General features: G+C 45.2%; 1 protein-coding gene across 11 annotated transcripts in view; it reads left to right on the top strand.

Moving 5' to 3' along the window:
• macf1a (microtubule actin crosslinking factor 1a) overlaps positions 1–25,000 on the top strand; it is a 577,816-nt gene that overhangs the window by 428,710 nt on the left and 124,106 nt on the right. For all 11 annotated transcript variants that reach the window (XM_070899169.1, XM_070899162.1, XM_070899161.1 and 8 more), the window contains one exon: positions 188–1,659. In XM_070899169.1, the coding sequence (XP_070755270.1) occupies positions 188–1,659 (1,472 nt within the window). The remainder of the gene's footprint in view (positions 1–187; positions 1,660–25,000) is intronic.

Genomic DNA, 25,000 nt, shown 5'->3' with positions numbered 1-25,000 from the left:
ACGATGGATTGAAAAAGATCAGCTGGTTCATCAATATTAATTAAATAGAGATTTTGTTTACTATTGCACTTTCAGGTTTGCTTTCTATTCCAGATTTGTAGTGCTTTAAAAAATATTTTAAAATCTCTATTTGCATTTCTTACATTTTGTGGAAAATAACATGTTGCTTAATAATTGTTATTTACAGGTGATCGCATAAACCAACTTCAGACAACTCTGGCCAGTTCTCAGCAGTTCCAACAAACCTTTGATGAACTTAAGTTGTGGCTGGATGATAAATGCAGTGAACATACTCAGAGGCCTTCTGTGTCTGCAAACCTTGATGTTTTACAGTCTCAGATAAGTGAGCAGGAGGAGTTCCAAAAAAGCCTGAATCAACATTCGGGCTCCTATGAGATGATCCTTGCTGAAGGAGAGTCTCTGTTTCGAAGTGCCCAACCTGGAGAAGAAAAGATAAACCTTCAGAGTCAGTTGTCAATCCTTAAAGGACAGTGGGATGAGCTAAGCAAGCAGGCAACAGGCAGACATTCTAAACTCAAAGACTGCCTTCAGAAAGCACAGAAGTACAGACAGTATGTGGAAGACTTGCTCCCATGGATAGAAGAATGTGAGTTTAAAATTGAAGAACTGGAGATCACTATTGATCCAGCACAATTGAACTCCTCTTTAGCTAGTGCTAAGGATCTACACTGTGATGTGGAGAAACACCGTTCACTGCTGGAGATGATGAACACTGCTGCTGACATCCTTGTGGAGTCCTGTCAGGTCGATGAAGAAGATATTAGGGATGAAAAAACAGATATAAACCAAAGGATGGATCTTATTACGGAGCAACTACAAGCCAAAAATGAATCAATAGAGGAAATGGCCCAAAGGTTAAAGGAGTTCCAGGACTCCCTGAAAAACATCCAGAAGAAACTTGATACTACCAAACAGCAGCTTGAAATATATGATGCTCTTGGACCACAGGCCTACAGTAATAAGAACTTGGAAAAGCTGAGGACACGGCAGGAAGCTCTACAGAACTTAGAGCCACAAGTGGTCTATCTGAGAGATATCGCCCAAGGTCTAGTAGAAGATGCTCCTGAAGGTGCAGATTCATCACAGCTCCTACAGCAAGCAGAAGTAGTTCAGCAGGAATATGGCAATGTAAAACAGAGAGTGGATGAAACCTGTTTGTCAATGGAAAACAGACTTCAAGGAATCGGACATTTCCAGAACCGTGTCCGAGAAATGTTTTCTCACCTTGCAGACCTGGATGACGAATTGGACAGCATGAGTCCCATTGGGAGGGACCTGGACAGCCTGCAATCACAGATTGATGACATTAAGCAATTTATGAGAAAACTTAAAGAATTAAAAAAAGATATTGAAACTTCAGAAAAAGAATGCAAACAGATGCTAGAGGTGGAAGGCAGTCCAGATCTACAAGGACTGAAACGAGAGCTTGAAGCCTTGAACAAACAATGTAGTAAACTACTGGAACGAGGAAGGGACAAACAAGAACAAGTAGAGATGACTGTGGCACGTGTTGAAGATTTCTATGAAAAACTTAAAGAACTGAATAGTCTCCTAACCAAAACCGAAGAGGGTGAAGAATTGCAAGGGATGGTGGGAACGGAAGTTGATGTCATCAATCAGCAACTGGCAAATTTTAAGGTAAGTTTTGTTTTAACTCAATTATTTGTTTGGGTGGATGATAATACCAGGTGTAAAATTAACCAGAGTACAGCAGGTGCAAAATGCTGATCCATAGCACCCGTTCTTTTTGGTGCTACGAGTGCCCTTGGAGATCCAAATGGTGTCCGCGATGGATTCGTACATTTCTGGTGCAAGTCACACCAGATGCCATATTGGTACGTTAGCGCACGTGCGCTGTGAGTATCCATCGGAAGTATGCAGATCATGTAGCCAGCACTGCAAATTTGGAGCTCCAGCTCATGCCTTCTCCTAAGCTCGCACAGCTGAACATGCGCTCAGCAGCAGGAAGAACCCCCCCACCCATCATTCCCTACTTATAGGTGAGGGGGTTGACATATGAAGGTAGGTTGAGTAGTTGGGCCTAAACTCATTGGAGTTCAGAAGAATGAGAGGTGATCTTATCGAAACATATAAGATATTGAGGGAGCTCGACAAGGTGGATGCAGAGAGGATACTTCCACTCATAGGGGAAACTAAAACTAGGGGGCCACCCATTTAAAACTGAGATGAGGAGGAATTTCTTCTCTGAGGGTTGTAAATCTGTGGAATTCTCTGCCCCAGAGAGCTGTGGAGGCTGGGTCACTGAATATATTTAAGGCAGAGATAGACAGATTTTTGAGCGATAAGGGAATAAAGGGTTATGAGGAGTGGACAGGTAAGTGGAGCTGAGTCCATGATCAGATCAGCCGTGATCTTATTGAGTGGCGGAGCAGGCTCGATGGGCCAGGTGGCCTACTCCTGCTCCTATTTCTTCTGTTCTTAGTTGCTGATTGATTTCTACTGGCTGTTGCAATGATTCTACGTTTGGTGCTTTCTATAGTTGTTAAAGTTGCTAAAGTCTGCAGGGAGTGGTGTGGTATGTGCTGAAGGACTTTTTTCTGACTTCAGGGCTTTTTTCTGACTTCAGGGCTTCTGCACAAACCACTAGCTAACTGACATGGGTGCACTAGTAGGCATTCCCCTTGGAATACAGCTTGACTTGGAGAATGAACGGAGGAGATTCAGAGCAGGACAAGCTTCTGGAAGAAGGGGGAGAAGGGGAGAAAGGCTCTCAGCAGGAGGGTATATCCACCTCGAGTGTTCGGGAAGCAATTCTCCTTCCTGAACCGCAGCAAGGAACAATGTGTGAAATGTCTGCGCTTCAGTAAGGACGTCCTCACTGAAATCTGTCACCTGCTGCAACCACAACTGCAACCTCTGAGCAGGGCGAGGACTGCATTGCCAGTGTCTGTGAAGGTGACGTGGCGATGAACATTTATGCATCAAGCTCCTTCCAGGCTGGAGCTGCAGATTTTTGCAACATCTCGCAGTTTACCATCCACAGTTGCATAAGGGAGGTCATTGAGGCTCTGTATTCAAAGAGAACTGACTATATTTCTTTCCCTATAACCAGAGCCGGATTAAGGCTGTGAGGGGCCTAAGGCTTATAGGGAAGGGCCTATATATGTACTATATATTGCATACAATTCATAAAATTATCAAAGAAATATAATTGTATATTTATCCAAATTTAACAACTATCAAAAATCAAAGCTGTGTACATTAAAAACAGCAAAAAAATTAAAGCAGAGATTGTTTTTTTCCTGTGATATCAAACACAAAATTCTCTGAACACGTCTCTTCAAACAAAGACTGATTTCTTCCTGGCCTTAGCTGTGACCCAGCTTGTAAATCAGAAGAGATTGTGGGATGAGGGGGAAATGGAACGCAAGAGGAAAGCTTAGGTTTGTGGATACTGTTGTCTACGATGGTTTCAGGCCCGCCGCTGGCCATAGCTTCAGCAATGATTGCAGGCACCGTTTCTACCATGGGGATAAGGATGCCTGTCCCCCACCGGTTAGGTCCTGCTGCCTCTGGTTATGTGCAGCATATCCTGCGAGATAGAGGGAAGTGTCAGTGAGTGTGGTGCAATCTGTTTGGGTGATGTGGCTGTCATGGATAGCTGGCAGCATGTGCAAATTGGGAGATGTCGGTCTGAGGTTTGAAGCAGTGCTAATTGTATGAGGGTGAGATGAAGCTATGATTGTTCTGTATGAATCCTGATTGATAGAGATTGTTGGTAGGTGAGTGGGGGGTGTGGTGCATTGTGAGGTTGCTGAGGCTAGTGGTGCAGTTGGTAGGATATGGCATTTGAAGATGCATTCACTGACCTTGACCAGTCATGAGGTCATTGAGCTTTTTGCGGCACTGCATCCACATCCTCGGGGCTTGACTCCAGGCATTGACTGCCACAGCTATCTGCTCTCTCTGCCTTCTGAGCGTTTGTCTGGAGGACCTCCTGACCTCCTGTGGATGTAGCACGTCTTTCCTCCTTTCTACCACCTCCAGCAAGGCCTTCATTGCAATGTGAAAAAACTTTGGAGCCCGTTCTCTCCCATGTTCCATTATTGAGTGTTTCCCAGGTCAGAATCTGTTGTACAACGACTTCCACCACCTGCTCCAGCAACAATGCACCAAAAGGCCCCAAGTTTCCACATGATTTGCTCCTGATTTTTAGGAGAAACTGGTGTAGAACGGAGTATCTTAGAAATCGGAATTCTCCACATTTAGTTTTCTGCAGTTCTAGTCAGGTAGAACAGTTTCACTTTGGAACTGAATTTTCTTTTCAAAAGGGGGCGTGTCTGGCCACTGACGCCTGATTTGAAAGTTTCCACAGTGAAAACGTACTCCAAACTAACTTAGAATGGAGCAAGTGAAGATTTTTGTACGCTTGAAAAAACCTTGTCTACACTTTAAAAAATCAGGCACAGGTTACAAATTAGGCGTCGGGAACGAGGTGTGGGGTGGGGGGAGGGGGGGGAAGGGAAGTCATTAAATTCTACAATCAATCCTTAGTTATACTTATACAAATAAATCCAACCTGAATAAAAATTTATAAGCAAAGAAAAGATTAAATAAACCATGTTCCTACCTGTGTGAAAGTGCTTCAGGCAGGCTTTTCAGGCAGCGGTGTGGCGTCAGTGTCTCAGCGGCAGGGGCAGGCAGCAAGCAGCCTTCGAGCTGAGCTGCGGTGCTTGAGGCAGGCCTTCATTCCCCGCGAAGATGCAGCACCCGGATGGACTTGAGGCGATTCAGCCATGGGATTGCAGCGGCGTCAGTGGCTGGCTGGGAGCCGAACAATCAGGAGCAGACGTGAGGCCATTTGGCCATGGGATTGCAGCGGCGTCAGTGGCTGGTCGGGAGCAGCAGCAGCCTTCGAGCTGAGCTGCAGTGCTTGAGGCAGGGGTGTGGCATCAGTGTCTCGTCTCGACGGCAGGGGCAGGCAGCAAGCAGCCTTCGAGCTGAGCTGCTGTGCTTGAGGCAGGCCTTCATTCCCCGCGATGATGCAGCACCTGGACGGACTTGAGGCCATTCGGCCATGGGATTGTAGCGGCGTCAGTGGCTGGTCGGGAGCAGCAGCAGCCTTCGAGCTGTGAGGGGGACTGACTGAGGCCATTTGGACAGGGAGAGGCAGCCACATCGACATCTTTATATTTAAATTTGCAGAATGGGTTTACCACATATTATGCAATGGTTTGCTTCCTCATGCAAGAAATTCTTTGTTCTTGGTGGACGTTGATCCATTGCAAAGTTGAATTAGCACATTTATTTCTTCAAATACACAGTTCTTAATTTGCAGGCACCGGTTCTGCAAGTTTAGCAGTGAAAAGCTGAACTCACTGATTTCAGCAGGTGATTTATTCAGCGGCGCTGCTAAAAGCACTCCCTCACACACAGAAATATCAAAATTAAAATACAAGCCTTTGCAGGGGTCCAAGAAACAAATCTTCACTTTTTCTGCAGCACTTTTAAAAATGGTCGAGTGCCAATGTTTACTTCCGACTGCGCATGCGCGAACGCTCCAACACGCACATGCAGGGTTGCCGGCACCAAGTAGCCTCATTTAAATTGTACCCGCCCCCTCCTACTTACAAAATCGGCACGAGTGGTAGGCTCCGCCCCCTGTGCGCTGTGCCAAGCAGAGCTCGAGAATACCGCGTTTTTTTTTCTGGCGCCGTTTTCGGCGCGAAAAACAGGTGCCCAGCTCTGAGGTGCGCCTTTTTCGCCGCATGTGGAAACTTGGGGCCTAAGTGTTGCAGGCTAGCGTTAAGTGGTGCTGTCCACTTACGATTTTGGGCCTCCTGCTGATATGAGCAGCAATTAATAGTGCAGTTAGCACTGGCTGCTTGCTGCAATCATGAAAATGAGCACGCAGCCCGAAGTTGGTGTGCTGCCTCCATCACACTGAACGGGTGCAAGTTAATCCCTCATCGCAATCCTCGCGCCTGTTTTCAGGGGCTATTGAATTTAACCCCCAGCATTTTTTAAGTTGGCAGGAATGGCCTAACATTGTGTTATTTGAAATTCAATTTTTTATACATTCTTCCTCATTCATTCTGTCTACCCATACAAATAAGTAGGCTATTATCAAAACAAGGGAAGAAACTGCTGATATACTGACCTTTAAGAGTCTGGTGCAATATAGGAGTCTTGGAAGTGTGTGGTATTCATCTGGTATCACATTTCAGTTCTTCCCCCAAACTCACTGATCCTCTGACTCTGGTCTTGTGTGCATTCCCCCTTTCCTTTGCCCTATCATTGGGGACCATGCCTTATAGAATCATACAATGATACAGTACAGAAAGAGGCCATTCTCTTTGAAATAGCTATCTATCTAGTCCCACTCCCCTGCTCTTTCCCCAGATTTTTCCACTTCCAAGTATTTCTCCCCTTTGAAAGTTACTATTGAATCTGCTTCCACCCCCCTCTCACAGATCACAACAACTCGCGTAATTTTGTTTTCCTTGTGTCGCCTCTGGTTCTTTTGCCAATTACCTTAAACCTGTGTCTTCTAGTTACTGATCTTCTGCCACTGGAAACAGTTTCTCCTTATTTACTCGATCAAAATCTTTCATGATTTTGAACACTTCTATCAAATCTCGCTTTAATCTTCGACTCTAAAGAGAACAACCTCAGTTTCTCTAGTCTCTCTATATAACTGAAGTCTTTATCCCAGGTACCATTCTAGTAAATCTTCTCTGCACCCCCTCTACGGCCTTGACATCCTTCCTAAAGTGTGGTGCCCAGAATTGACCACAGTACTTCAGTTGGGGCCGAACCACTGTTATATAAAGGTTTACTTACTTGTTTTTTGTATTCTATGCCCCTATTTAAACCGCCAAGGATCCTGCATGTCTTTTTAAATGCCTTCTGAACTTGTCCTGCCACCTTTAAAGACTTGTGTATGTATACCCCCAGGTCTCTCTCTTCCTGCACCTCCTTGAGTACTGCTGGGGGATATTACTCATTAGGGGAAGGCAGCAGCAGCCAAGTTCATGACACCATGAGTGGCTCTGCTGCACAGGAGGGCAGGAAAAAGAGTGGGGAGAGCTATAGTGATAGGGGATTCTATTGTAAGGGGAACAGATAGGCGATTCTGCGGCTGCAAATGAGACTCCAGGATGGTATCTTGCCTCCCTGGTGTAAGGATCAAGGATGTCTTGGAGCGCCTGCAGCGCATTCTGGAGGGGGAGGGGGAACAGCCAGCTGTCGTGCATATAGGTACCAACGATATAGGTAAATAAAACGGGATGAGATCCTACAGTCTAAGGATTAGGGGTAAGCCATATAGAACCGAGATGAGGAGAAACTTTTTCACCCAGAGAATGGTGAACCTGTGGAATTCTCTACCACAAAGTTGTTGAGTCCAGTTCGTTCAATATATTCAAGAGGGAGTTAGATGTGGCCCTTACGACTAAAGGGATCGGGGGTTTAGAGAGAAGGCGGGAGTGGGGTATTGAAGTTGCATGATCAGCCACAATCATATTGAATGGCGGTGCAGGCTCGAAGGGCCGAATGGCCTCCTGCACCTATTTTCTATGTTTAAAATTGTAGCATTTGGTTTATACTGCCTTTCCTCATTCTCTGCGTTAAATGTCATCTGCAATGTGTCTGCCCATTTCACCAGTCTGTCTATGTCCTCCTGAAGTCTGTTACTATCCTCCCCATTGTTTACTACATTTCTGAGTTTCATGTTACCTGCAAACTTTGAAAATATGCCCTGTATACCCAAGTCCAGGTCATTAATATACAGGCAACTCTCGATTATCGGGGCCCTCGGGGATCGGGCTATTGCGGCTGAACGATTTTGTCACTAGAGCGAGTGCAAGTACTTGCCGAGAATGTTTGGGTCCTCTAGGTCAAATGAAACTCGGCTTTACTTACCCCCAAGGCCGGGCGGCACCCTCAGTGATACTCCAGACTGCACAAGAGCACATTCACCAAGATTTATCCCAATTTCTTTATGTTTGGAGAGGAGTTCCTAAGTGACAGTCTTCTGATCTGATTGCCTATGAAATCGGAATTAAGAAGGGACCTGTGGTGCATAGGCTTGACTCTCGGACTGCGTATAGAATAAGTACAAATGTTGCTCTACAAGGATTCCTTTAAGGTCGAGACAGCATTAAGCTTTATTATAAAATAAAGCCCTTCCTCTGTGTGTAGTGATCATGCTGTGTGTCGGCACAGGACTGTGTGGGGTGGTTTTAATGGTCATGTGCAGCTGTACACGGGACAGAATTACAGTTTTTAAAAGTGCCGTTGCAGCGGGTTCTCCGTTAGATCCGTGTACGGATAATCGAGAGTTGCCTGTATATCAAAAAGAGCAGTGGTTGCAACACCGACCTCTGGGGACATCACTGTAACACTTCCCTGCAGTCTGAAAAATAACCATTCACCACTACTCTCTGCTTTCTGTCCCTTAGCCAATTTTAGATCCAGGCAGCCACTGCCCCTTTAATGTCATGGGCCTCAATTTTGCTAACCAGTGTATTAAGTGGTAGTTTATTGAACATCTTTTCAAAGTCCGTATATACAACACGACACTCAACAACCCTCCCCATTACGTAATCAAAGAACTCGATCAAGTTAGTCAAACACAATTTGCCATCAATAAATCCGTGCTGGCTTTCATTTATTAGCCGATACTTTTCCAAGTGCCAATTAATTTTGTCCTGGATTAATGTCGTTAAAAGCTTTCCCACTGCCAACATTAGGCTGACTGGCCTGTAGTTGCCGGAATTATCCCTCTCCCCTTTATTGAGCGGGGTTGTAACATTTGCAATCCTCCAGTCCTCTGGCATCATTCCCATATCTAAGGAGAATTGGAAGATTGTGGCCAGAGCCTCTGCAATTTTCCCCCATACTTCCCACAGCAAACTAAGATGCACCCCATCCAGACAGGGTGACTTTTCTACTTTGAACGCTACCAACCTTTTAAGACATCCATTTTTATCCTATCCAATTTCTCTACAACCTCGTCCTTTACTGTGACCCTGGCAGCATCCTCTTCTTTACTGAAGACGGATGCACATTACTGATTTCGTACCTCAGCCTTCACAAGAAGATCTTTTTGGTCTGTAATCAGCCCCAGCATTCCTTTGACTACCCTTTTACTATTTATATGTTTCTGTTGTCCACTAATTTATCGTGTACACTTTGCCCCGCTTATTTTTACAATTTTTACAAATCTCCCCTGTACTTTTTGTAATCAGCTTGGTTCTTTACTGAATTATGAACATTTATCAGAAGCCTCCTTTTTCTGTTTCATTTTAATCTCTATGGGGCCGAAATTGCTAAATTTTTAAGGCCCGTTACCGCCTCTAAGGGACGAGAAGTTCTATCTGACCGGGGGCAGGCGGATGGTACGTCAGTAGTCATGGGGGATTTTAACCTACATATTGATTGGTCAAATCAAATCGCACGGGTAGCCTGGAGGAGGAATTCATAGAATGCATACGGGATTGTTTCTTAGAACAGTATGTAACAGAACCTACAAGGGAGCAAGCCATCTTAGATCTGGTCCTGTGTAATGAGACAGGAAAAATAAACGATCTCCTCGTAAAAGATCCTCTCGGAATGAGTGATCACAATATGGTTGAATTTGTAATACAGATTGAGGATGAGGAAGTTGTGTCAGAAACGAGTGTACTATGCTTAAACAAAGGGGACTACAGTGGGATGAGGGCAGAGTTGGCTAAAGTAGACTGGAAACGAGGACTAAACGGTGGCACAATTGAGGAACAGTGGAGGACTTTTAAGGAGCTCTTTCATAGTGCGCAACAAAAATATATTCCAGTGAAAAAGAAGGGATAACCAGCCGTGGATAACCAAGGAAATAAAGGAAAGTATCAAATCAAAGACCAATGCGTATAAGGTGGCCAAGGTTAGTGGGAAACTAGAGGATTGGGAAAATTTTAAGCAACAGCAAAGAATGACTAAAAAAGCAATAAAGAAAGGGAAGATAGATAACGAAGGTAAACTTGCGCAAAACATAAAAACAGATAGTAAAAGCTTTTACAGATATATAAAACGGAAAAGAGTGACTAAAATAAATGTTGGTCCCTTAGAAGATGAAAAGGGGGATTTAATAATGGGAAATGTGGAAATGGCTGAGACCTTAAACAATTATTTTGCTTCCGTCTTCACAGTGGAAGACACAAAAACCATGCCAAAATTTGCAGGGCACAGGAATGTGGGAAGGGAGAACCTTGAGACAATCACTATCACTAGGGGGGTAGTGCTGGACAGGCTAATGGGACTGAAGGTAGACAAGTCCCCTCGTCCTGATGAAATACATCCCAGGGTATTAAAAGAGATGGCGGAAGTTATAGCAGATGCATTCGTTATAATCTACCAAAATTCTCTGGACTCTGGGGAGGTACCAGCGGATTGGAAAGCAGCTAATGTAACGCCTCTGTTTTTAAAAAAAAAAAGGGGGGCAGGCAAAAGGCAGGTAACTATAGGCCGGTTAGTTTAACATCTGTAGTGGGGAAAATGCTTGAAACTATCATTAAGGAAGAAATAGCGGGACATCGAGATAGGAATAGTGCAATCAAGCAGACGCAGCATGGATTCATGAAAGGGAAATCATGTTTAACTAACTTACTGGAATTCTTTGAGGATATAACGAGCATGGTGGATAGATGTGTACCGATGGATGTGGTGTATTTAGATTTCCAAAAGGCATTCGATAAGGTACCACACAAAAGGTTACTGCAGAAGATAAAGGTACGCGGAGTCAAAGGAAATGTATTAGCATGGGATAGAGAATTGGCTGGCGAACAGAAAGCAGAGAGTCGGGATAAATGGGTCCTTTTCCAGTTGGAAATCAGTGGTTAGTGGTGTGCCACAGGGATCAGTGCTGAGACCACAACTGTTTACAATATACATAGATGACCTAGAAGAGGGGACAGAGTGTAGTGCAACAAAATTTGCAGATGACACAAAGATTAGTGGGAAAGCGGGTTGTGTAGAGGACACAGAGAGGCTGCAAAGAGATTTGGATAGGTTAAGCGAATGGGCTAAGGTTTGGCAGATGGAATACAATGTCGGAAAGTGTGAGGTCATTCACCTTGGGGAAAAAAAAACAGTAAAAGGGAATATTATTTGAATGGGGAGAAATTACAACATGCTGTGGTGCAGAGGGACCTGGGGGTCCTTGTGCATGAATCCCAAAAGGTTAGTTTGCAGGTGCAGCAGGTAATCAGGAAGGCAAATGGAATGTTGGCCTTCATTGCGAGAGGGATAGAGTACAAAAGCAGGGAGGTGTTGCTGCAACTGTATAAGGTATTGGTAAGGCCGCACCTGGAGTACTGCGTGCAGTTTTGGTCACCTTACTTAAGGAAGGATATACTAGCTTTGGAAGGGGTACAGAGACGATTCACTGGGCTGATTCGAGAAATGAGGGGGTTAACTTATGATGATAGATTGAGTAGACTGGGTCTTTACTCCTTGGAGTTCAGAAGGATGAGGGGTGATCTTATAGAAACATTTAAAATCATGAAAGGGATAGACAAGATAGAGGCAGAGAGGTTGTTTCCATTGGTAGGGGAGACTAGAACTAGGGGGCACAGCCTCAAAATACAGAGGAGCCAATTTAAAACCGAGTTGAGAAAGAATTTCTTCTCCCAGAGGGTTGTGAATCTGTGGAATTCTCTGCCCAAGGAAGCAGTTGAGACTAGCTCATTGAATGTTTTCAAGTCAAAGATGGATAGATTTTTAACCAATAAGGGAATTAAGGGTTATGGGGAGAGGGCGGGTAAGTGGAGCTGAGTCCATGACCAGATCAGCCATGATCTTATTGAATGGCGGAGCAGGCTCGAGGGGCTAGATGGCCTACTCCTGTTCCTAATTCTTATGTTCTTATGGTGCGACCCATCTAGAATTGCCCCCGGGTCGGGGGCAGCAAAAACAGGTTTCCGCCGCGTCCCATGTTTCCGCCCCGCTCGGCGCTCCAACCTGTTGTCGGCCACCCCTTACCGACCACCATCGACCCCTTTTCCACCCCATGGGGAAAATGACCCCGCAGGAGTGCAGCCGCTTCACCCAGTGGGAAGGGCGCACCACTGTGGCCGCCATTTTGTTTCATTTGTCAGCCGACTCTGCAGTCAGCCAAACAATATCAGCGGCTGGTTCGGCTGGGCCACCAACAGGCAGCTCGGAACCTCCTCTTGGGTGCCGGGCCACAGGCCTCCTTAGTAGCCCAGTGGGTGCCAAGGAGGCCTTGCTAGACTACGCAGCATCCCTCCCCTTTAAATGGGCAGCGCTGATGACGCCTTCCATCCCAATCCCGACTCTCTTCCGCTCCCCCAACGCCGCCCCGTTCATTTTTGCGGTCCAAAGTGCCCAATTTCCCTCTCTTCTCTGCCCCATCTGTACTGGCGGTAATTCGCCATTTAATTCGAATTATCCGCCCCAAACAGGGCAGAGGGCACTTTCGGCCCCTATATCTTTCGTCATCCAGGGAACTCTAGGTTTGGATGCCCTCCTTTCCCTTTTGTGGTAATGTGTCTAGTCTGTACCTGATCTGTCTTTCCTTTGAAGGCCTCCTATTGCTCATTTACTGTTTTACCTGCCAATTTTATAATCCACTCCCTGATTTTTTTAATTCATTCATGGGATGTTGGTGTCGCTGATGAGGCCAGCGATTATTGCCCATCCCTAATTGCTCTTCAGATGGTGGTGGTGAGCCGCCGCCTTCATGAACTGCTGCAGTCCATGAGGTGAAGGTACTACCACAGTGCTGTTAGGGAGGGAGCTCCAGGATTTTGACCCAGCGACTATGAAGGAACAGCGATATGTTTCCAAATCAGGATGGTGTGTGACTTGGAGGCGAACTTGCAGGTGGTGGTGCTTCCATGCAGGTAGATTGTAGAGGTCACAGTTTTAGGAGGCGCTGTCGAAAATGTTGCTGCGGTGCATCTTGTAGATGTTACACACTGCAGCCATAACTACCCTAAACCTAATGAAATTGTGATCACTGTTTCCCAAATGCTCTCCCACTGAAACATGCTCTACTTGCCCCACTTCATTCCCCAGAACTAGATCCAGCACTGCTCCAGATTTGGTACCAACTGCGAGACGCATCATTTTCTTTTTATACATTCAGGTGCAGATGTCTATCCTGAAACTATAGCACTCATTTTTCTTGCTATCACATTAATAAATACAATACCTAGATAGCTTCAAAATGGAGTTTGTCGTCCTCAGGAATCCTAATGAGCCTGATTTATATTCTGAAGATGGTAGACTGATTGCTACAAGTTTTCCACTTTTGGACCCTGACCAAAACTGCTTTGGCAAATGCTGCTCAGTTCAAACAAGTGGCCCCTTTTCACTTCACTTGTCTGATTCCTAGGTGGTATTTATCACACAGATACAGCATAGCAAATCATCCTTTCAGAAGAATGCAGCATGCCCTGAAAAACTTCAGTACTTTGGTAACAAAATTAATGCCCGACAGTCAATTGAGAACTGTGACTTATCAGGCATTCTGGACTAAGTTCATCCAGAAGGAAATGTTTAGATTAATGGAACAGTGACTTGTTTCAGTGACAAGTCCAGACTATGCTTAAAATTTTGAGCATCCCAATGGACCTGCAAGAAAACCTCTTTGGAATCATATTTAAAAGAAAATCTCTTTGGGCGATACATTGGAATTTCTTTTGAAGTTCTATGGTAATATTTTAGTCAATGCATTATAAATTGGCTTCTCCTACCTTGCTGTTAGGCACCCACCCTTTGGGGTAAAAAGTAGGGTTTATTTCACAGCAGTAGTTAACTTCATACTTGGGTTCAGAAGATCTAGGCAAAGAGGTCAGTAGGTTTCCGGAAAAATAGTGGCAACAACTAGCACCTCCTTCTTGTGTCGTTGATCCTCTCCCTATACTGGAGAGTCACATCTAACACTTGCAGTCAAATGGGAGGTAACCCATCACTTTTGAGCAGTAGGGTAAGAGAGCCTGTGCAGTAAGGTTATTTCCACACATTACTGGGATTCCCCAAGCTTCAAAGTGGTAACTTTCCAGGCATAGTCTTTAAGCACACTGATGTGTCTGTGTACATCATGAGCTTTATATAAATGCGTTGTTCTTAGAAAGGAGAATGATAAGCTTATCTTAAATTTATATGGCAATTTTTGAAACGTTCTGTCTTCCTGCTGCATGTCTGCTCCAGTAATGTCACGAATGGTGAACCACCTGTGCCACAGGCTGGAAGTGCAGATAATTGTTCTAAATTTCAGGTGTACCTTTATTCTTTTGGGTTTAGTGGTGCTCATTGCTCCTATAAGTAATCTCCAATCAGGAGTGTGCGCATGCTGCCCAATATCTAAGCATGCGATAGCATAACCAGAGAGCATACCATCGGACTCCCTAGTGATCTGAACTGGATATTGTCTCTTGCACATGCCTTCACGTACTTCTCCAATATTTCACTTGATGGACTGATGATGATTTGTATCTGGTCTTTTCTCACAAAAGTATGTTTTTAACATGCAGCAAGTGAATATACAGAGCGACAATTATTATTAAATCTCATCCCAATTCAACTAATTTTTGTTGTCTCCTTGTGAACAAGACAAATAATAAAAGTATGCTACACTGACCCTTTTAGCGGGCTCATTAAACTTTTTCTGATCAACTAGCACTTGGAAAATTAATTTTTATTACTTTCCCGTGCCTCTGGTCCATTACTTTGTACCCAGCAGACTACATACAACCATGTTCTTCAATCAGCGTGTGAAAATGTTTTCACATTTGTGAATGAATAAGAAGCAGATTATCATTTTATTCTAGTAATCTGAATTTTAGATGTATAATCTATGTTTTTCATGACATGTGTAAGTACGTTTTTCTTTGGGCCTAATTAGTCTTGTGACATTAAAAGCTGGAATTTATCAGATTAACACAATACTCTCTCTATTCATAGAATCATAGAAACTTACATAGAAACATAGAAAATAGGTGCAGGAGTAGGCCATTCGGCCCTTCTAGCCTGCACTGCCATTCAATGAGTTCATGGCTGAACATGCAACTTCAGTACCCCATTCCTGCTTTCTCACCATACCCCTTGATTCCCCTAGTAGTAAGGACTTCATCTAACTCCTTTTTGAATATATTTAGTGAATTGGCCTCAACAACTTTCTGTGGTAAAGAATTCCACAGGTTCACCACTCTCTGGGTGAAGAAATTCCTCCTCATCTCAGTCCTAAATGGCTTCCCCCTTATCCTTAGACTGTGTCCCCTGGTTCTGGACTTCCCCAACATTGGGAACATTCTTCCTGCATCTAACCTGTCTAACCCCGTCAGAATTTTAAACGTTTCTATGAGGTCCCCTCTCATTCTTCTGAACTCCAGTGAATACAAGCCCAGTTGATCCAGTCTTTCTTGATAGGTCAGTCCCGCCATCCCGGGAATCAGTCTGGTGAACCTTCGCTGCACTCCCTCAATAGCAAGAATGTCCTTCCTCAGGTTAGGAGACCAAAACTGTACACAATACTCCAGGTGTGGCCTCACCAAGGCCCTGTACAATTGTAGCAACACCTCCCTGCCCCTGTACTTAAATCCCCTCGCTATGAAGGCCAACATGCCATTTGCTTTCTTAACCGCCTGCTGTACCTGCATGCCAACCTTCAATGACTGATGTACCATGACACCCAGGTCTCTTTGCACCTCCCCTTTTCCTAATCTGTCACCATTCAGATAATAGTCTGTCTCTCTGTTTTTACCACCAAAGTGGATAACCTCACATTTATCCACATTATACTTCATCTGCCATGCATTTGCCCACTCACCTAACCTATCCAAGTCGCTCTGCAGCCTCATAGCATCCTCCTCGCAGCTCACACTGCCACCCAACTTTGTGTCATCCGCAAATTTGGAGATACTACATTTAATCCCCTCGTCTAAATCATTAATGTACAATGTAAACAGCTGGGGCCCCAGCATGGAACCTTGCGGTACTCCACTAGTCACTGCCTGCCATTCTGAAAAGTCCCCATTTACTCCTACTCTTTGCTTCCTGTCTGACAACCAGTTCTCAATCCACGTCAGCACACTACCCCCAATCCCATGTGCTTTAACTTTGCACATTAATCTCTTGTGTGGGACCTTGTCGAAAGCCTTCTGAAAGTCCAAATATACCACATCAACTGGTTCTCCCTTGTCCACTCTACTGGAAACATCCTCAAAAAATTCCAGAAGATTTGTCAAGCATGATTTCCCTTTCACAAATCCATGCTGACTTGGACCTATCATGTCACCTCTTTCCAAATGCACTGCTATGACATCCTTAATAATTGATTCCATCATTTTACCCACTACCGATGTCAGGCTGACCGGTCTATAATTCCCTGTTTTCTCTCTCCCTCCTTTTTTAAAAAGTGGGGTTACATTGGCTACCCTCCACTCCATAGGAACTGATCCAGAGTCAATGGAATGTTGGAAAATGACTGTCAATGCATCCACTATTTCCAAGGCCACCTCCTTAAGTACTCTGGGATGCAGTCCATCAGGCCCTGGGGATTTATCGGCCTTCAATCCCATCAATTTCCCCAACACAATTTCCCGACTAATAAGGATTTCCCTCAGTTCCTCCTTCTTACTAGACCCTCCGACCCCTTTTATATCCGGAAGGTTGTTTGTGTCCTCCTCAGTGAATACCGAACCAAAGTACTTGTTCAATTGGTCCGCAATTTCTTTGTTCCCCGTTATGACTTCCCCTGATTCTGACTGCAGGGGACCTACGTTTGTCTTTACTAACCTTTTTCTCTTTACATATCTATAACACACAAGAAGCCAATCGGCCGTTGTGCCTGTGCTGGCTCTTTGAAAGAGCAGCCATGCTTGGTCCCACACCCTCGCTTTTTGTCTGTAACCTGCAAGTTTCTCATCCTCAAGTAGCTGTCCAACTCCTTTTTTAAATTATTTATGGTATCCGTTTCAATCACCTTTTCAGATTGAGCGTTCCTGATCCTGACAACACTCTGGGTGAACACATTTATCATTTCCCCTTTAGATCTTTTGCCATGATTGTAAATCTTTGACCTCTGGTTATTGACCCACTCCCCAGAGGGAATGGTTTTCCTCCGTCTACTCTATAAAAACCTCATAATCTTGGAAACTTCTATTTGGTCACTCCTTAACCTTCCCTGTTCCAAGGAGAATAGTCCTAACTCGTCCAACCTCTTCCCATAACTGAAGTCCCTCATCCCTGGTAAGATCCTGGTAACTCTCCCCGTACCCTTTCTAAGGCCTTTGCATCTTTCCTGACTTGTGATGCCCAGAATTGTCCACACTACTACAGCTGAGGCCTAACCAATGATTTATATTGTTCTAACATGATCTCTTTGCTTTTAAATTCTATTCCTCTATTTATAAATCCAAGTAACTTATGTTTTTTTAACTATCTTATCAACTTGCCATTCCCCCTTTAAGGATTTGTGTTGACCCTTGGCGACATTATCCGAAAATACAGCGTCAGTTTCCACATGTACGCTGATGACATCCAGCTTTACCCCACTACCACTTCTCTCGACCCCTCCATGGTCTCTAAATTGTCAGACTGCTTGTCCGACATCCAGTTCTGGATGAGCAGAAATTTCTCCAATTGAATATTGGGACGACCAAAGCTATTATTTAAGGTTCCCACCACAAACTCTGTTCCCTCGCCACTGACTCCATCCCTCTCCCCAACTTCTGTCTGAGGCTGAACCATGCTGTTCGCAACCTTGGTGTCATTTTTGACCCTGAAATTAGCTTTTGACCACATATCTGCGGCATAATTAATACCGCCTATTTCCACCTCCGTAACATCGCCCGCCACCTCCCTTGCCTCAGCTCATTCACTGCTGAAGCCCTCATCCATGTCTTTATTACCTCGAGACCTGATTATTCCAATGCTCTCCTGGCTGACCTCCCACATTCTACCCTATGTAAACTAGAGGTGATCCAGAATTCGGCTGCCCATGTCCTAACTCACACCAAGTCCCATTCGCCTATCACTCCTGTGCTTGCTGACCTTCATTAGCTCCCAGTTAAGCAATGCCTCAATTAAAAAATTTTCATTGTTTTCAAATTCCTCGATGCCCTCACCCCTCCCTATCTCTGTAATCTTCTCGAGCCCTACGACTCCCCACCCCCCCCCCCCCCCCTAAAGATGCCTGCGCTGCTCTAATTCTGCCCTCTTGAGCATCCCTGATTATAATCATTCAACCATTGGTAGCTGTGCCTTCTGTTGCCTAGGACCTAAGCTCTGGAACTCCCTGCCTAAACCTCTCCACCTCTCTACCACTCTTTCCTCCTTCAAAGACGTTACTTAAAACCTACCTCTTTGACCAAGTTTTTGGTCACCTGCAGTAATTTCTCCTTATGCAGCTCGGTATCAAATTGTTTTATCTCATAATACTCCTGTGAAGCGTAGTGGGATGTTCCACTACGTTAAAGGTGCTATATAAATACAAGTTGTTGTTGTTGTATATGGACACCAAGGTCTCTTATACTGTCTTTCGCTATTCGTCTTCCCAAAGTGCATCACTTTATACTGTCACTTTGTTTAAATTAGCATTTTATTGAGTATGACACCAGCAGGAGCTGTACATATAATTAATGTATTATTGGAATAAAGAGCTAGAGTTTCCCTAACCTGTTTTTCTGACACCCTCACCCGAGGTGCACTGTTTTTGTCCGCCTCCAAGCGCACCGAAAAAAGACGTCAGTATTCTGGCAGCTCCCCAGCCTCTCTCCAGTCGTGGCGCAGCGTGGCCCAATGGATTGGGGGCGGAGCCAGGTCCCGGCGTTGAAAACAGTGCCGGGATCTCTGCACATGCGCGCTAGAGTCTGCACGCATGTGCAGTAGCTCCTGGCAAGCCGAATCTGTGAGTACTCGCTGCAGGCTGTGTGGGAGGGGCCCGAAGCACGCCGTCCCTCACCCTGGCTGAATGGGCTCCCTCATCGGCGGCCCACTGCTTTCCCCAAGGTAGGATTTCTATTTTTTATTATTTACTGATTGACTTTGGTGCAGGGTTCCTTCTGTTTTATTTGTTAATTAATTGATTATTACCTTTTGTGCTTTGGTGCTTTAAATGTAGTTACTTGCGCTGATTCCTTAACTCTAGGTAAGGTTTTTCTGTGCAGACAGAAGTGGCAACATACGCTGGCCTAAGTTAGTTTGGAGCAACTATTTGCTAAAACAGGGGTAAGTGGCTGGGAACGCGTCCTTTTGGGAAAAACAAATGAACTAAAATAAAACCTAACTCACTCACTTACACTGGCGCAAATTAAATGGCCAGAATTGCAACTAAAAAGATAGTCCAGAAAAGTCAAGTTGCTCAAAAAAAAGGAGCAACTCCTGGGGAAACTTAGGCCCAAAGTTTTTTGATTTCGACATTGTTTATGCATCCCTTGAAAACGGATGAAACAAACTACTGCAAATGCTGCCACTTACCTGGAGCTAATATAAAATGCATCAATTCCATTAATGAGCAGCTGGGCTGAGTTAGTTAGTTATTCTGCTAAAAATAGCATGCAGAGTCTGTCACCTGTCTTTAGCTAACTTATTTGTGTTCCTCCCCAATACTTGACATAGCATTCTGTGTCTGGAGTTCTGCAGCACTCTACGCCTGTTGTCTCAGGACCCCTCCCTATAGAAGCATGGGCTTGAATATCATGGCTTTGCTATTTTTAAGAAATGATGCAGAGCAGAGAGCATTTAACAGCCGTGTTAATGGCCTCAAGTTTTTTTGAAAATAAAGACACCCGTGATTAAAAGTGATCTAATGTTTTTAACCCGACATTTTTTTCTTAGTTTAGTTTGTGGTTTTTTTCTTTTTTTCTAACCTTTTTTCCCACCAGTTATTACCTCTCTCCTCTTTCCTTTCTGTAGACACTGACTGTTTGAGGTATGCTTTCCACAGGTGTGGTTGCTCTCCAGTACCTTGCACAAATGTAAGCCCCAGACAATGATTGTTGGCAGGCTATTGGAGTCACAACCAAGCACAATCCTGTTCTAACCCGACATCCAAATATCCGCTTTCACTGGAGGTCATTAGATAATATCAGGTTTGGGCATCTTGGTCAGTTTTTTCTTCCCTAAACCATGCGTGCAGGGGCCAGTTGTAGCATGCTCGCCACTGCCCTGGATGAAATCCAGTAGCTTAACACGTACAGATTAAACCTGGGCCTTTCACAGTCTTATGGTGCAGCTATTCATTGCCTTAACAAACTGAGCCATTGGGGAGCTCAATTCTAAGTGCTTAGGAATTAAAATGTTATGTTTGTGTTTTATTACGCTACTCAAGCTTAAAAGCTGTCTGGTCTCCTTACAGCAGCAAATAAAATGAGGAGTTAAAACCTTTCTGTTCAAAGATATTCTGAACATCCATTTAATATGCAACAAGTAGGCGGTACCAGCAGTCTATGTAGCCAAAAGATATGAAGGTTCAGCTACTAATTCAAAACTGCTCAATTGTACATTCAGGACAACCAATCATAGACATGTGCATCAGCCCAGGACAGTGCACGAAAGGCTGATTGAGGATTCAAAAATCCCAAAGAAACACTGTTGAACAGTAACAACTTTTTTTCTAAAGAAAAAAAAAGTGACACTGTAATACTTAAAAACGGCATAAGAATTGCATCGGACTGCTTCGATTTCCAAAGTAGGTCTGTGGTCGCACTGATAAAATAAATTTGATAATTTAATTTGACCACTTTTTATTAGTGTTCACTGCTCACTCAACCATGGACTTCAGATCAGAAATGGCAGTATTCGCTGCCAAAATAATTACTCAATAGAAACCTCTTAATAGCCCACCTCCATGGCAAGCAAAATATTCCCTGGATACAATTATTTGCGTTAAGCAAATACTGCTGAATATGTGGGAAATAAATTGCTACTCAATTAAATGATCCCTAAAGGTAAACATTTTTATTAACCATTGCCTGGAACATACTGTGTTGCTACAGTTAGACATTAACTAGAACAGAACAGGCCCTTGTTAAATTATGTTGTACTTTTTGTTAAAATACCAACCTGCCTATAAGTGTTTCATTGCAATTCAGAAGATGGTAAACTACCAAGCATCTCTATTTTGTATTCATAAACATTTTCCTCTTTCTGCAATTCAGTCTTTTTACAATATTCCATTATTTTGCTATGATTTTGTATTTTTGCGTGACTTGTAGCAAAGTACTGTTTGCTTATCTAAGATTTCTTCAATATGGTTCTTTGTCTATGGCATGGAAACTAATTTTTTGAAACCCTGTACTTGCTAATAGTGTTGCAAATGGTTCAGCTGAAGAACAGGACACATGTTATATTAACTTATAAATAGAAGTGCTGTGAAAATGACTGCCTTGTCATGTTGATGCAGTGCAGGAATGGTATTTTAGTTCTACTTGCAACTTCATTACAGGATGGTGGCTATTGCTGTGTGAAGTGGTTCAGTGATGCATTCAGCCAGTATTATCAGTGATCAACCATCTATGTCGCGCCATGTGAGGTGAAGTTAAACTATCCACATTTGCTATGTCGTGGTGTCACCTCTTATAAACACTGCAGAGTAGAGTATTAATCTGCTTTGGCAGCCTGCAGGGATGGAATGTTTCTGAATTGTAAAGTTTCTGTGGGACATTCCAGTCAGCTGCTGAATACTTGTTTGTGTTTTAAGGTGTTCCACAATAAGAGGTTTGTGTACACGGACCTATGTGTATTTTAGTGTTTCAGTCTTTCAGTGCGAAATTCAAAAGCTGCACATCCACAGTAGACTCCCTAATCAGGCTACATCCATTGCATTTTGTGGAGTAAGAGGGGAGAAGGCAGATTGTTAAGTTCTCCTCAAAGTTCAAGAGTACAGCATACCTGATGCACAGTTGTCTTAGCCATCCATTTCTAGATCTGGCTGAACCGCATCAAACTCTACATGGCCTCACTCTTCTACATCAAAACCACCCACTACTCTAGGATCATGCTAGAAAGAAAATATAACCCCAGTTTACTTTTCCCAGTTACCACTGTCTCCTTAAACCCCTTTTGCCTACTCCCTCCAACCTCGCCTCTAACAATAAGAACTAAGAGCTCAAATTCTTCTTCATCAACAAGATAGAGACCATCCGCTCTGCTCCCTCTTTCCCTGCACTGCTCCCCCCTCCCCCCCCCAACCCTCCTGCCCCTTGCCCACCAAGGCAAACCTCCTTCATCCCCCTCCAATCCTAGCCGTAAACACCTAACTAGTTTCAACTCCCACTCCTCATACCATCTCGGAGCTTATCTCTTCCATGAAGCCGACTTCCTGATCCCTCATTTCTACTAAAATCCTGACCACCCAAGTTCCCTTTCCAGCTCCCACGTTACCTGAATGTGACAACTATCTTGTCTCATCTCAAAAAACTCACCCTCGCCTCCTCTGTCTCAGCTAACTACCACCCCATCTATAACCTCCTTTTCCTCTTCACAGTCCTTTAACATGTTGCATTCCAAAATCTATGCCAATCTCTTCTGCAACACCCTGTTTGAATCCTTCCATTCACTGCACTGCACTGAAACGGTCCTAACCAAAGTCAGGAATGTGTCTGTGACCATGCTCATTGTCCTCCACCCCTCTGAAGTATTTGGTGCAGCCGTCCTCTCCATTGTCCAACTCAGTGGGGCTATCCTTACTTGGTTTCATTCTTACTTATCCAATTGTAGCAAGAGCAACTCTAGCAATGGCTTTTTTTTCTCGAGCTCTGTATTGTCATTTCCAGAGTCCCCAAGGATCCATCCATTGCCCTCGTCTCTTCCTTATCTACATGCTGCCTCTTGCCGACATAGTTTACAGGCAGGAGGTCCGCTTCCACATGTCACTGAAACCAGCTGTACCTCTCCATTACCTCTTATCAAGCCCTCAATTACTTCTGTGCTATCAGGCAGCTTGTTTAACATTCAGTCTTGGAACAGCTGTAATTTCATCCAACTAAACGTTGGAAAGACTGAAATCATCCTCAGCCACTGGCACAAACTCTGTAACCTAACCATCGACTCGACCTTCCTACCTGACTGCTATCTCCGGCTGAACCTCAGAGTCCAATCCCATGTTTTTGCTATGATAAAGACCACCTATTTCCACCTCTGATTACCTACCTCGGCCCTGACTTCAGCCCACCTGCTGTTGAGCCCCTAATTCAATCCTTTGTCACCTCCAGACTCAATTACTCCAATGATGTCCTGGCTGCCCTCCCATCTTCCACTCGCTAAACCTCAACTCATCCGAAACTGCACTGCCTGTATCCTATCCCACTCCAAGCCCTGCTCGCCTATCACCTCAGTCCTCGCTAACCTACATTGGCTTCTGGTCCCCCAATGCCTCAAATTTAAAATTTCAGTCTTGTGTTTAAATTCCTTCATGGCCTCACCCTTCTCTATTTCTGTAACATTTTTTCAGCCATACAACCCCCCCCCTGCCTAGCCCCCTCCCCTCCCCAATGCTGAAGTAACAATTGATTGTTGATAGTTGTAGGTGATGAGAGGTGGAAATGCACTTAGGTTTAAAAAATAAGTGGTTAGCATGATGTATTTTTAGGGTTGGGAGGGTAGAAAAGAACTCTTTTGATTTGATTGCTCATAAATGATGTAATGTTTATCAATGTAAGAAGATGCTGAAGCATAACTGTCCCTTACACTGGTAACTGGAGCTTTCAAAGTGAGAAAGGCAGAACATTTACCACTTATGTTTGGGGTGGGAGGTGATAGTTTAATATCGGGAAATGTAACCTTCGTCATTTAGTTCTTTTGAAGGATATTGTCCCCTGACATTATTATAGGTCACTAAATGCATTCATAAATATTCAAAATGGCAGTTTGGGATACACTTCATCTCTTTTCTCAGCCTTCCCCTATTGGGCCCAAGTTTCCACAAGAAAAAAAACGGGCACCCCTCCAAGCTGGGCACCCGTTTTTTGCGCCTAAAACGACGCCTAAAAAAATCCTCGGTATTCTCCACCTACTTACAGGTCCTCTGGCCCTCGGCGCAGCCAGCACGAGCTGTGGGGGGGGGCGGAGCCAGGTCCCTGCGCTGAAAACAGTGCCGGGACCTCTGCACATGCGCGCTACAGTGGGCACGCAAGTGCAGTAGCTCCAGGCACCGAACTGTGTGGGAGGGGACGAAGCACGCAGCCCCTAGCCCTGGCTGAATGGCCTCACTGGGGCTGCGTGGATAAGGCTCCTCCCACGGCCAGCTCCTGCTCCCCACCCCCGACAAGACCCGACACCTGCTCCCCCCGCCGACCAGACCCGACCCGACACCCGCTCCCCCCCCCCCCCCCCCCCGCCGACCAGACCCGACCTGACACCCGCTCCCCCCGCCGACCAGACCCCGCTCTTCCCCCCCCCCCCCCCCCCCCCCGGCCGACCAGACCCCCGACCCGAGACCCGACCCGCGCTCCTGTTCCCCCGACCCGACCCGCCACTGGTCCCGACTCCCGACTCCCGGATTGGATCCGATCCGACCTGACCTCTCCCTTCCCCACCCCACCCCCCCCGTCTCTCTCTCTCTCTCTCTCTCTCCCCCCCCCCCCCGCTCTCTCTCTCTCTCTCCCCCCCCCCCCCCCCCCGCTCTCTCTCTCTCTCTCTCTCTCTCCCTCCCCCCCGCTCTCTCTCTCTCTCCCTCCCTCCTCTCTCTCTCTCTCTCTCTCTCTCTCTCTCTCCCTCCCTCTCTCTCTCTCTCTCTCTCTCCCTCCCTCCCTCCTCCCTCCCTCCTTCCTTCCTTCCTCCCTCCCTCCCCTCCCCCCCCCTCCCCTCCCTCTCTCTCCCTCCCCCCCCTCTCTCTCCCTCCCTCCCTCTCTCTTCCCCCTCCCTCCCCCCCCCTCCCTCCCCTCTCCTCCCCCCCTCCTCTCCTCCCTCCCCCCTCTCTCTCCCCTCCCTCCCTCTCTCTCTCCCTCCCTCCCCCCTCTCTCTCCCTCCCCCCCTCTCTCTCCCTCCCCCCCTCTCTCTCCCTCCCCCCCCC

This window comes from Pristiophorus japonicus, chromosome 14 (assembly GCF_044704955.1).
Source record: "Pristiophorus japonicus isolate sPriJap1 chromosome 14, sPriJap1.hap1, whole genome shotgun sequence".
Lineage (NCBI taxonomy): Eukaryota > Metazoa > Chordata > Chondrichthyes > Pristiophoridae > Pristiophorus > Pristiophorus japonicus.
Note: the sequence above shows the minus strand (reverse complement) of the source record. Positions and strands in the feature narration are given on the sequence as shown.